The sequence below is a fragment of the Argentina silus genome (genome assembly GCF_951799395.1).
Source record: "Argentina silus genome assembly, chromosome: 12".
NCBI lineage: Eukaryota > Metazoa > Chordata > Actinopteri > Argentiniformes > Argentinidae > Argentina > Argentina silus.
In genome coordinates, this window is record NC_139666.1 from 20,451,631 (window position 1) to 20,462,855 (window position 11,225).

General features: G+C 42.5%; 1 protein-coding gene across 1 annotated transcript in view; it reads left to right on the forward strand.

The window, feature by feature from the left end:
* neb (nebulin) overlaps window positions 1-11,083 on the forward strand; it is a 68,616-nt gene extending 57,533 nt beyond the window's left edge. Inside the window, exons 122-138 of the mRNA XM_083682493.1 lie at window positions 503-613; window positions 1,142-1,255; window positions 1,502-1,606; window positions 1,912-2,016; window positions 2,582-2,686; window positions 3,657-3,749; window positions 4,008-4,100; window positions 4,929-5,021; window positions 5,422-5,514; window positions 6,076-6,168; window positions 6,853-6,945; window positions 7,430-7,537; window positions 7,736-7,922; window positions 8,087-8,179; window positions 8,602-8,745; window positions 9,665-9,768; window positions 10,134-11,083. Coding sequence (XP_083538619.1) covers window positions 503-613; window positions 1,142-1,255; window positions 1,502-1,606; window positions 1,912-2,016; window positions 2,582-2,686; window positions 3,657-3,749; window positions 4,008-4,100; window positions 4,929-5,021; window positions 5,422-5,514; window positions 6,076-6,168; window positions 6,853-6,945; window positions 7,430-7,537; window positions 7,736-7,922; window positions 8,087-8,179; window positions 8,602-8,745; window positions 9,665-9,768; window positions 10,134-10,307 — 1,908 coding nt within the window. The 3' untranslated portion in view covers window positions 10,308-11,083. The remainder of the gene's footprint in view (window positions 1-502; window positions 614-1,141; window positions 1,256-1,501; window positions 1,607-1,911; window positions 2,017-2,581; window positions 2,687-3,656; window positions 3,750-4,007; window positions 4,101-4,928; window positions 5,022-5,421; window positions 5,515-6,075; window positions 6,169-6,852; window positions 6,946-7,429; window positions 7,538-7,735; window positions 7,923-8,086; window positions 8,180-8,601; window positions 8,746-9,664; window positions 9,769-10,133) is intronic.
* Window positions 11,084-11,225: the final 142 nt, after the last annotated feature.

Here is an 11,225-nt window from a genome sequence, read left to right on the forward strand (position 1 = left end):
GGCAGGCATGAGTGCAAGATGAGAGCCTCATGAACTACCTGTCTTGTACCAAATGTTCTGTGGGTATTTGTCTATTTATGCCATATCTGATAAAATGTGTGTGCATTTTTTTCTTGTTTTTATCAGGCTGCTTTCCAAAGTCACCAATCTCTCTCTCTCTCTCTCTTTCTTTCTTTTTCTTTCTCCCTCTCCCTCTCTCTCTCTCTCTCTCTCTCTCTCTCTCTCTCTTCAATGAAACGTGAAATTTAAATTTAATCAGAAATATGAAAAGGAGAAATACTGCATTATGATATGCCAAATTGGATCTCTATTGCTGTACAGACATACTGTATGTCAGTCAAAACCTACAATCTGTAATAGTTGAAAGTTGAATCCTCTGGGAGTCTTGGTGACTTTGAGCTCAATGGGTGAGCGTTACTTCCCGTCCAGATGAGCGTGTCTGTGTGCCCTGCCTGTGTTGCCTGTCTCTCTGCAGTCTGTCTGTTCTTCTTCCGCCCTGTAGAAAGACTACAGAAGGGATCTAGAGGAGGGGGTGAAGGGTAAAGGGCTAACAGTTTTTGAGGAAACTCCGGAGCTTTTGCGAGCAAGGAATGCTACTCATATCCTGAATGAGGTAGGACTTAACTGTGGATGGAGAAGGCTTCTCTATCCCCCTCATATCGACCCCTCTCCATCTTCTTCTTCTGCTTCTTCATCATCATCACCAAATTAACTTGGCAGCAGCTGAGTTTGTCTCTTCTTCTTGGTTAATTACATCATCACTAATGTTCCCAACCATGTGATGTGGCCATCACTGTAGTCCTCCTGTTTAACCAGACATAACTGAAGCATACACTACCACACTGATGGTCACACCAACACTGTCTTTCAGCTCTGAGTGGACACCTTTTCCCTTGTAACACTATTTATCCGATCCATAGCAATTTCTGGTTGGTTTGCGCTAACCTCTGTTCATGGTTCCCAAGGAGTCTCCTTAATGTTTCCCTCAACTGAATGTGTTTTAACCTGTGACTTTTCTGTTTTTGCAGCCCCAAAACAATGGTGTACAACAAATCCCTTTATTTACATAAAAATCTTATTTGAATATTGTGTGATAGAAAAGTGTGTTTGCTGTAATGTTGTGTTATCTGGCTGTTTACAGAGAGAGTATAAGAAATCACTGGAGTTGGAGATCAAGGGCAAGGGAATGTTGGCTCTGGCTACAGACACACCAGACTTCATGAGGGCCAGGAATGCCACCGATATCCTCAGCCAGGTCAGTGGAGCCTCTGATTGATTACACTACTAGTGGAGAGGACTTTCTCTGGGCCTAGAAGATACTTAGTACTGTTCTGTATATCCAATCTACCTTAGCTTACCTTATTTCTGCCATTTTTACATTTAAAGGACACAGAAATTAAAATGAATACTGAAAGACCGCTATCCAATGATGCACCTATTATATGACCTTTGACCTATATGTCCAAAGAGTATTGTCTGAACAAATGTTTGTGTCCCTCAGTCTAAGTACAAGCACACAGCGGAACTGGACAGGGCTAGCTACACGTCTGTGGTGGACACCCCAGACATCATCCACTCCCAGCAGATGAGGAACATAGTGAGCCAGGTAAGCCAGGACAGCTGCTCAAAACCACACCAATGGAGGCTAGTGGAGGTATAAATCGGAGGATGGGCTCATTGTAATGCATGGAATGAAATGAGGAATGGTATTAGACACGTGTTTGATACCATTCCTCATTCCATTCCATGCATTACAATGAGCCCGTCCTCCGACTTATACCTCCACCAGCCTCCCCTGATGTACTATGTCTCTACTTTTTGAATAACATACATGGAATAAAATGACATCATAATCCCCTAACCCTAGATTTACTAAATCTTTACTAAAACTCTTTGTTTTGCGTTCAACAGAAAAAGTACAAGGAGGAGGCTGAGAAGACCATGTGTCATTATGTGCCAGTCATGGACACCCCTGAGATGTTGAGAGTGCGTGAGAACCAGAAGAACTTCAGCACTGTAAGTAGTTGAACCCCCGCGTTGACCCACCCCCCCAGTTCCTGTCCCTGTCTGGTACCAGGGCCCCCAGGTCCTATACGATCATGCCCCATACCAGAGCCAGCAAGTTGGCTTTGGACTGTACTGTATGTCTCCATGTCTGGTCCTCAAAGTATTACCTTCAATACTTTTGTTCGTTGTTCTTTCTGGATGTGTGTTGTGGTGTCTGAACTAATGGAAACCAGCGGCAAATGTACTGTTTGACCCTGAGTAGCTAGTTACATGATTTAAAAGTGCAAGAATAGAATAGTTTAGTGTACTATAACATTTTGCAGTTTAAACTATGTGGTAATATATTTTACACTGGGCAGTAAACAGGCTTAAACTTGCATATATTAATATATATACTAGTACTGTAATATAGTGTATGTAAATATATTATTTATATATTTCAAATATTGATCCCTGAGCCATTGTTTCATCAAGATTGTTTTTTTTTCTCTATTTTTATTTTCTTTTTCTTTCTGAGCCTTATCCTTTATTGTTGTGAAACATGTTAACTGCACCTGTGCTCTTTTCCCTGTAGAATCGGTACCAGATAGACGTTAAAAACAATAAGGGCAAAGTGTCTACCATAAAGGACACTCCTGAAATGCTTCGTGTTAAAGAGAATACAAAGAATTTCAGCTCGGTACTACTGCTCAATGAGTATCTTTTTTTATGACCTATTTATCTTTTCTAATAACATATTTTTTACACGCATTTTTTACCCCTCCTTTCTTGAGTTTTTTTTCTTTCTTTCTTTCTCCCTTTCTTTTCTTAATTTTTCTCTCTTGAACTGCAAGTTAACATTCCCTGTGTAAATGCAGCCCTTTCTTCTCTAGATGGTTAGAAACAATGTGATGTAGATATAGATATTAACCGAGATGTGTTCTTTTCAAAGTGATAGATTAACCCCAAACCAACTTTGTGTTGCTGTAGAAGGTAGCTTTAACGTATTGTTTAACCAAATGGCATTTCATTGTTTGACCTCTGGTTTGTGCTGCTGTGAAATTATGATTTGTTTTACTGTTTATGATGTACAATATGTCTATTGCTGTGTGCTGTGTTGAAAAGGTCTCTGTGTCTCTCTATGTTTGTCTGTTCTACTACATGCGTGTTTCTCTGCTAGTGTGTTTCAGATGATGCCAATACACTGGTAAAGTGATTGCATCATAACCAAAGAATACCATGACAACGAAGCTGTCTGGGGACAAATATAGCAATTGTGTAGTGGAAGCTCTATAGGAGACTAGTAAATAAAGTTATTTTAGCTAATTTCTTTGTGTGATAAAATAATTTAATTAGATAATCGAGACATACTGGTACAACTAACCTGGCTAAGATAGCTGAAAATCAATTTTTGAAAATCTTCTAACCTGCGCAGTTTTTCACATTCTCTGTTTCTGGGAAATCGAAATAATGAACATTAGTCAATTTTATTACGGTGGGATCAAGTTTGACAGTCAAATACGGCAATTTTCCTGTCTGTTTTGAACATTTGTTTGGGTGTCTCCAGTGATGCTGCACTTCACCAGCGTAGACATATAGATCGCTCCATCACTCATCAGATTGATATAGTCTATTCATCAGTCACTGCTTTCACCTCTACCTGTTTAAAGATTCAGTACAAAGAGGATCTGGGAGGAGGAACTGCCTTGTCTGAGACCCCAGAGATGGAGAGAGTTAAACGCAATCAGCAGAACATTAGCACGGTACACCATAGTGTGACCCTGCCTTCCCACCCATCTTCACTCCGTCCCCCTCCTATACTGTCCCTCCTTGTGTATTACCTTCCAAACAGATTTCATTTTGGAAAATTATGTAATTTGATTCATTAATCTTTATCAATCATTATCATAATTACTTTCCCTCCTCCCCCCGTCTTAGCAAGTTAAATACAGTGTTGTATGTGATAAAAGGGTCAACCAACCCCCTGTTTTGACTGGTTGTCGCTGTTTTACCATTTAAAGATTCAGTACAAAGAGGATCTGGCAGGAGGAACAGCTCTATCTGAGACCCCAGAGATGGAGAGAGTTAAACGCAATCAGCAGAACATTAGCACGGTACACCATAGTGTGACCCTGCCTTCCCACCCATCTTCACTCAGTCTTCACCTTCTAGTACCCATGTTAAACTAGACCATAAAATGTGTAGATAATTGGCTAATCCAGCCATTTTTAATTTCCATCATTTTAACCCCATCCTGCAGAGTACTAATGTCAGGGTTCATTGTTCCCTGCGGACTCATCAAACAATACAACAATTCATTGCGTCTAAGCCCTATAATAACCGTAACCAAATATATACCCTTGTCATAAAGCTCAAACTGTAGGTTTTCCTTTAAAATAGATGGTTACTACAGTGTTGCTGCATATAAGCGGTAAGACTAAAACACTTTCTGTTGTTGTTCAGTGTAAATGTCAAGTCTGTGGTACATATGAGAGTTAATTTGCTTTACGACACTCATGCTCTCACTGTTTCCAGTGAGGCTCTTGTTTATGCTACTGCTATACAGTGCATTCGGAAAGTATTCAGACCCCTTCAGTTTTTCCACATTTTGTTATGTTACAACCTTATTCTAAAATGGATCCAATTCATTTTTTTTTCTTATCAATCTACACACAATACCCCATAATGACAAAGCGAAAACAGGTTTTTAGAAGAAAAAAAAAATCCATTTTAGAAAAAAAAGAGAAAAGAATCCATTTTAGAATAATATCAAATAATAATAAAAGTAATATAACAAAATGTGGAAAAAGTGAAGAGGTCTGAATACTTTCCGAATGCACTGTATGTATGCTTTCTGTCTGTTCACTGTCTCCTGTCTCGCTGTGTTTTTGTGTGCCTGTGTCCCTCTGTTCCTCATGGAACCCAAATGGCATGTACTGTAGATAAAGTACAAGGACTCGTTGGGTCAGGGCACAGCCATATCGGACCTCCCAGAGGTGAAGAGGGTCCGTGAGACCCAGAAGAACATCAGCGCGGTAGAGTTTCTAGTCCCATAGATGAGGCTCCCCTTGACCCCTGACCCCATCCCAAAAAATTCTCACCCCTCTGACCTGTCATATCTTCCCTTAACAACCTGTAATGATGCCCTGAAAAAACTCCCCTGACCTCTGTGTCAAACACTAAGTTTATCCATGTTTTCCCCCTTTTTGGAATTTGTTTGTGTATTACAAGCAGATTTTGTTTTGAAATTATGTCTTAATTTTTTTATTTATTAATCTTCATCATTACTTATTTTTGTCCTATTTTTCTGACAGCTGAGTCTCTCAGGAATCCCCTTTCCCTCCCGTTTTAGCAAGTTAAATACAGTGTTGTATTTGATAAAAGGGTCAACCAACCCCCTTTTGTGACTGGTTGCCGCTGTTTTACCATTTAAAGATCAAGTACAAAGAGGATCTCGGAGGAGGAACTGCTGTATCAGGCACCCCAGAGATGGAGAGAGTTAAACGCAATCAGCAACACATTAGCACGGTACACCATTGTGTGACCCTGTCCCCTTCCATTTACCATCCATTCGCCCCTCTCCAACCCCTATTACTGGAGTCCCTGTCCAACCTTTGTTAATGTCACCCCAACCTATCTCATAAAAATTCCCTCCAAAAGATATCTGAAAGTCCGTCAATCTATTGTTTTTTCCTATTAAACAATCCATCATCATCACATCAAACCTATCATATAGTGACAATACTAACCTAGTCCCTCTGAGTTCAATAAATCGATACCCGATGTTCTAACAAAATAATTTAGCATTTAGGAAAAAAATACTGTAAAAAAAATCAAAAACTGTCTGTCATTATGTGTATTTGTCTAAAAAGTATTTATTTTTCAGACGAGGTAAGGTCCAAAATGCTTTTGCTTAAATTGTTGCTGTGTGTATTACCTACAGTATATATCTCTGTGCTGTACTGTCCTTGTACTATTACGGTTCCATGTCAATTGTACAGTGCTTAATCTCGCTGTCTCACGTTTGCTCTGTTGTGTGTCTTTGTCCACCGTCTCCTCTGCATGGAACCCAAATGGCGTGTACTGTAGATAAAGTACAAGGACTTGTTGGGTCAGGGCACAGCCATATCGGATCTCCCAGAGGTGAAGCGGGTCCGTGAGACCCAGAAGAACATCAGTTCGGTAGTGGAACAAACCAACATGTTTCTCACTGGGTTTAGTTGAGAGTGATCCCCCCCCCCCCACTCTTCCATCTTTTTCCCTATAAACTCTCTTTCATCTGACTTCTCTTCATCATCGTCGTCGTCATCATCACTCCTTAATCCTCTCATCTAGCTCTGAAATCTATACATTCAGACTGCAGTTTTCTAAGCCACAATCCCCATCATCACCGATCAACATTCTAACCCTAATATGACCCTTCATCCAGCTATCTCCCTCCTTTCCTCTTTCCATTTGTCTATCTATCCTCCTCCTTTTCATCATTAAATGATCTTGATCCCTCAACCACCCTTCAATCCCAACCTGTAGGCTTGCCCCCCTCCGTTATGGTTTTTACGGCGTCCGCAGTGATCCAACCCCCTCACCTTCTGAGTGTTTCTAAACCCTAAACATTTCAGTTTCCTTTTTTCCCCTCCACTTTGCTTATCTTTTTATTTCCACTTCACAGAGTGCAGAATTTTACCTTAAGTTTCATCAAATGTTCTCTCTCCATCTGTAGTGTGGCGTGTTTGTTTATGTTGGTCAGAACTAACATCCCGGCCGCACTGTAGAGGCTGCTGGGATGTGTAGTCTGTGTGTCTGTATATATCTGTGTTGCAGGGAGTCTTACTGTCCCCTGGGGGGCACTGTGCTTCTGTCCTGTAGGTGTTGTATAAGGACCCTTCTGCCAAAGGAACCCCCGTGGTATTCACTCCAGAGATGGAGCGAGTCAAACGGAACCAAGAACACATTAGCTCGGTACCCGAGACACTGTGCTATGTGCCCTTAGAACTAGTTTACCCACGTTTAACCCTATCTAACTCCCTCTTTTCTTCTGGCTAATACTAGTTAATCATATTAACTCAGATGTAGTTCTCCTAGCCTCGGCTCTCTTTAATACTAGCAGTTGTGGTGAGGTGTTGTGTACATCAAAGCTAACCTCTCCCTTGTTGTCTTCATCTTCCTGTTTGCCCTGCCTACCTCCCAGCAATCCTGTATGGATTGGGACACACCCTCCTAATCCCGTCACCCCTCACCCCCCCCCCCACTTTGAAGGTCCCAATAACGCTCCCTCCACCCTCTCGTCTACTGTGCCGTCATCTTGTCTCTGTGCCATGTCTGTGCACTCACTGTGGGTGCTACATGTCATGTGACACGGGGCTCAGGAGGTGGAGGTGGTCCCTCTGGTGCTGATGTTTGTCCCTATGCTGCCCCCCCCCCCCCCTCCCTCCCTGTCCCACAGGTGCTGTACTCTGACAGCTTCCGTAAGCAGGTCCAGGGCAAGGCCGCCTTTGTGTTGGACACCCCTGAGATGAGGCGTGTCAAGGAGACCCAGCGCAACATTTCTGCAGTGAGTCCTTGATTTTGTAGTTCTTAATATTTCTTTATAGGCTATAAAATATAGACCATAGTCCTTTACCCATATCGATAACACATATTGATAACATTACATTGTCTTTGTAAACTGCTCTAAATTATATTAAACACCGCTCAAAGTTGATCACTAGTTCAACCCATTCAACCCATATATCCCTGTTCTGTCCACCAGGTGAGATACCACCAGGACTTTGAGAAGAGCAAGGGTAGCTTCACACCCACGACCACTGACCCTGTGATGGAGCGTGTGAAGAAGAACACCCAGGAGTTCAGTGACATCAACTACCGCGGCATCCAGAGACGCGTGGTAGAGATGGAGAGGAGACGCGTTGTGGAGCACGAACAGGAGACCACCACTGGTATGATCATGATTACACACACACACACACATAAACACACTCAGAAACAAACACACACACACACACACACACCTTATTGCAGCATTGACCTAATGAACATTTGGTGAAAGTTACAGGTAAAGGAAACAACAGTACCCCAGTGAAACCTTCATTCTCTCCCTCAGATCTGCGTGTGTGGCGCACTAACCCTGGCTCTGTGTTTGACTATGACCCTGCTGAGGACAACATCCAGTCCAGGAGTCTGCACATGATGTCAGGTGGGACACAACAACAATGATTTTCATGCAACTATGTGGTTGGTTAGATGCAAATATTATTTGCCTCATTATTTGACTTGAACCCTCTAACACAGGGGTTCCCAAACTTCTTTCTCTCGCGACCCCAAATTTACATTTCCAGTGACCCAGACAACTTGATTGTGGGCTACGACCAACACATAATAATGACGTTGAAGTATACTGTAATCGCCTAAAAGATGCTCTAATTGGTTGGATATAAACCACAAAACACTGCATTATAGGCTACAGGTGCAATGCACAGACAATGACATTTTTTGTGTCTTATTTATCAAATCATAGAAGTTAGTTTGATTTATCAGGGGTCCCCAATTTGAAATCAGGGGATCCCCATTGGTTGGGAACTGCTGTTCTAACATTTGACCCTTGACCTGGTCTACCAGTCCAAGCCCAGCGCCGCAGCAAGGAGCACTCCCGTTCCACCAGTGCTATGAGTGGGGTCGGAGATGAGAAGTCTGAGGTGTCGGAGAACGTTGACCAGGGCCACATGTCCCTCTACAGCAACGGCTTCGGTGCCTCCTCCCTAGGTAAGCCTCAAATATCAACCCATAAAATCAAACCTGAACAGTTTTAAACTGTAAAAATGTTGATAAAACGGAATCCCTTCAAAGAAATCCTTCACATGTCACTCAAACATCCTATAAAGGCATGTATAACGACTTCAGTGGAGGTAAAAATCGGAGGACAGGCTCATTGTAATGGATGGAATGGAATGAGGAATGAGCCCTTCCTTTGATTTCTACCTCCATCAGCCTCCACTGAACCACTTACAGAAATTAAATTTTATCCCCCTCATATGCCTCATCTAAACATTAAAATCCCCAACCATGTAACCTCCTTTGCTTTTTTTTTTTACTAACCCACCCGATGGCCTGACCCAACTGCTCTACAGTTTGATAGGTGTTTAGGTTCTTTCCCAAGCTGGTCTGTTCTACAGCGCAGACTTCAAGGTCTTCCTTTTAACATATAAAGGCCTTAACGGTCTCGTACCTGAGTATTTAGCAGATCTGATGAAATTCTACCAACCCACTCGTACCCTCAGATCGAAAAATGCTGGATCGCTTGTCGTCCCCCACATCAAAAAGAAAACAGCTGGAGACAGGGCTTTTTCTTATTGAGTGCCACTTCTGTGGAATAGCATGCCTGCCCTTGTTTAGGGGGTCAGCGACAGTTACCACTTTTAAGACTAACCTCAAGACCCACTTTTTTAGAGCTGCATACGGATGCGCTTAGCAACTCCCCCTCCCCCTCCACAATGCCTTTTCCTATTCCCCATGTCGAGATTATTGTGTACACATATGCTTTTATTTATGTAACTCGTTGTGTATTGAAGTGTTGTTAAATGTGTTGGGTTTGTATATGATGTATAGTGTGTTGAGACCTTAGTGAAAATGCACTTTAAAACTAAATCAACTTGAAACTTGTTCTATCGTCTCCTCTCTGTAGGCTACCAACAGACCAAGACTGTGGAGGTGCAGCAGAGATCGTCCTCTGTGGCCACCCAGCAGACCACCGTGTCCTCCGTCCCCTCCCACCCCTCCACCACCGGGGTGAGTATAGCACCAAGCACCAGAGGTCGCTGCCATGACCACCAGCCCCTAAGTTATGTGTCAGTCTGTAGAGTCTCTGTGTAGTTATCTGTTGATGGTGGTGAGGGTCTGTGAACGGAATTAGAACTTTTATTGCTCAGCATGGGGAAGGGAAATGGCAGAGGAACAGGGAGAGCTGTGTTGGATTCGCTGTAGTAATGGGAGTTGTCATTCTTCAACCTTTTTTTTTCTGACCATCTTTAAGTTTGATGTTTGTCAAATTCCTTTTGAGGGGGTTGTTTTTCCAAGAATGCTACTAAGCTGGCCGTTGCTTTTAATTATCACCGTTAGTTAGTGTCTGAACAGTCTTATCTGCCCCCATACAGAAAACGGTGCGTGCCTTGTATGACTACACTGCAGCCGACAATGATGAGGTGGCCTTCAAGGATGGCGATGTCATCATGAACGTGCAGTCCATCGACGAGGGCTGGATGTACGGCACTGTGCAGCGCACCGGCAAGACTGGCATGCTGCCAGCCAATTACGTTGAGGCAGTCTAAAGACAAGGCCCGCCCACTCTCCCCCCCTGCCCTCATCCTCCCTCTGAGTGGGCAAGACACATCCACCAGGCATCCTGATTGGCCCTATCTGCGGCTGGATCTGAAGCTTCATAGATCTGTTCAATGTGTACCGCTTAAAATGTAGTTGCTGTACTGTTAGTTGTCTACTATAATGGTACTGTATGTGCAATTATTGTGAATGCCTGCCCTATGGCCTGTGGGATGTCTGACGAATGACGTATATACATAACTATATGAATGAATAATAGACTATGGTAGAATGTTAAAACTTTTACAAGTCCCTGTCTCGCAAGAACAATGATGTGACTAAAAGCACATTATTTTGTAAATTGCAAACAAACCTATTTAATATGTCCGTCAAATATTTATGAAAAAAGCTTTACGTGAAGTTGTAAAACTTTTAACGCAAGAAGAGGTGGGCTTACATGCTGTTTGAACTTTCCTGTGATGGAAAAGTCAAATGTATGGAGAGAAGTCTAAGTATTATCACCTGAAGACCACACAACATCACACGTTGATAAAACCATAAATTACGTGTATAAAAATAAATAAAAAGATGTGTAACCTTACAAACCTTAAAGGAGGCATCATCCATTGCCTCTATATTGAAACCAGTTCTGAAGAGTTGTAAGAGACGAGCCTCTTCCTTCCTTGGCTGAAGGATGGCCACTAGTTGCATGTGTGTTTTGTTTTCTTCTGATTACCTAGGTCTGGGGGTAAGGGAAGTTGTATCTGTAGTTAATAAAGCACACTAAGCTTCTGCAGTACTTTCGTCTTGTGGCCTTTCGGTTACTCAGACTCTTGCATCTCTGACCACCTCAGCGGAGGCTGGTGGAGGTATAAATCGGAGGATGGGCTCACTGTCGTGTCAACACGTTTGATACCATTCCTCATTCC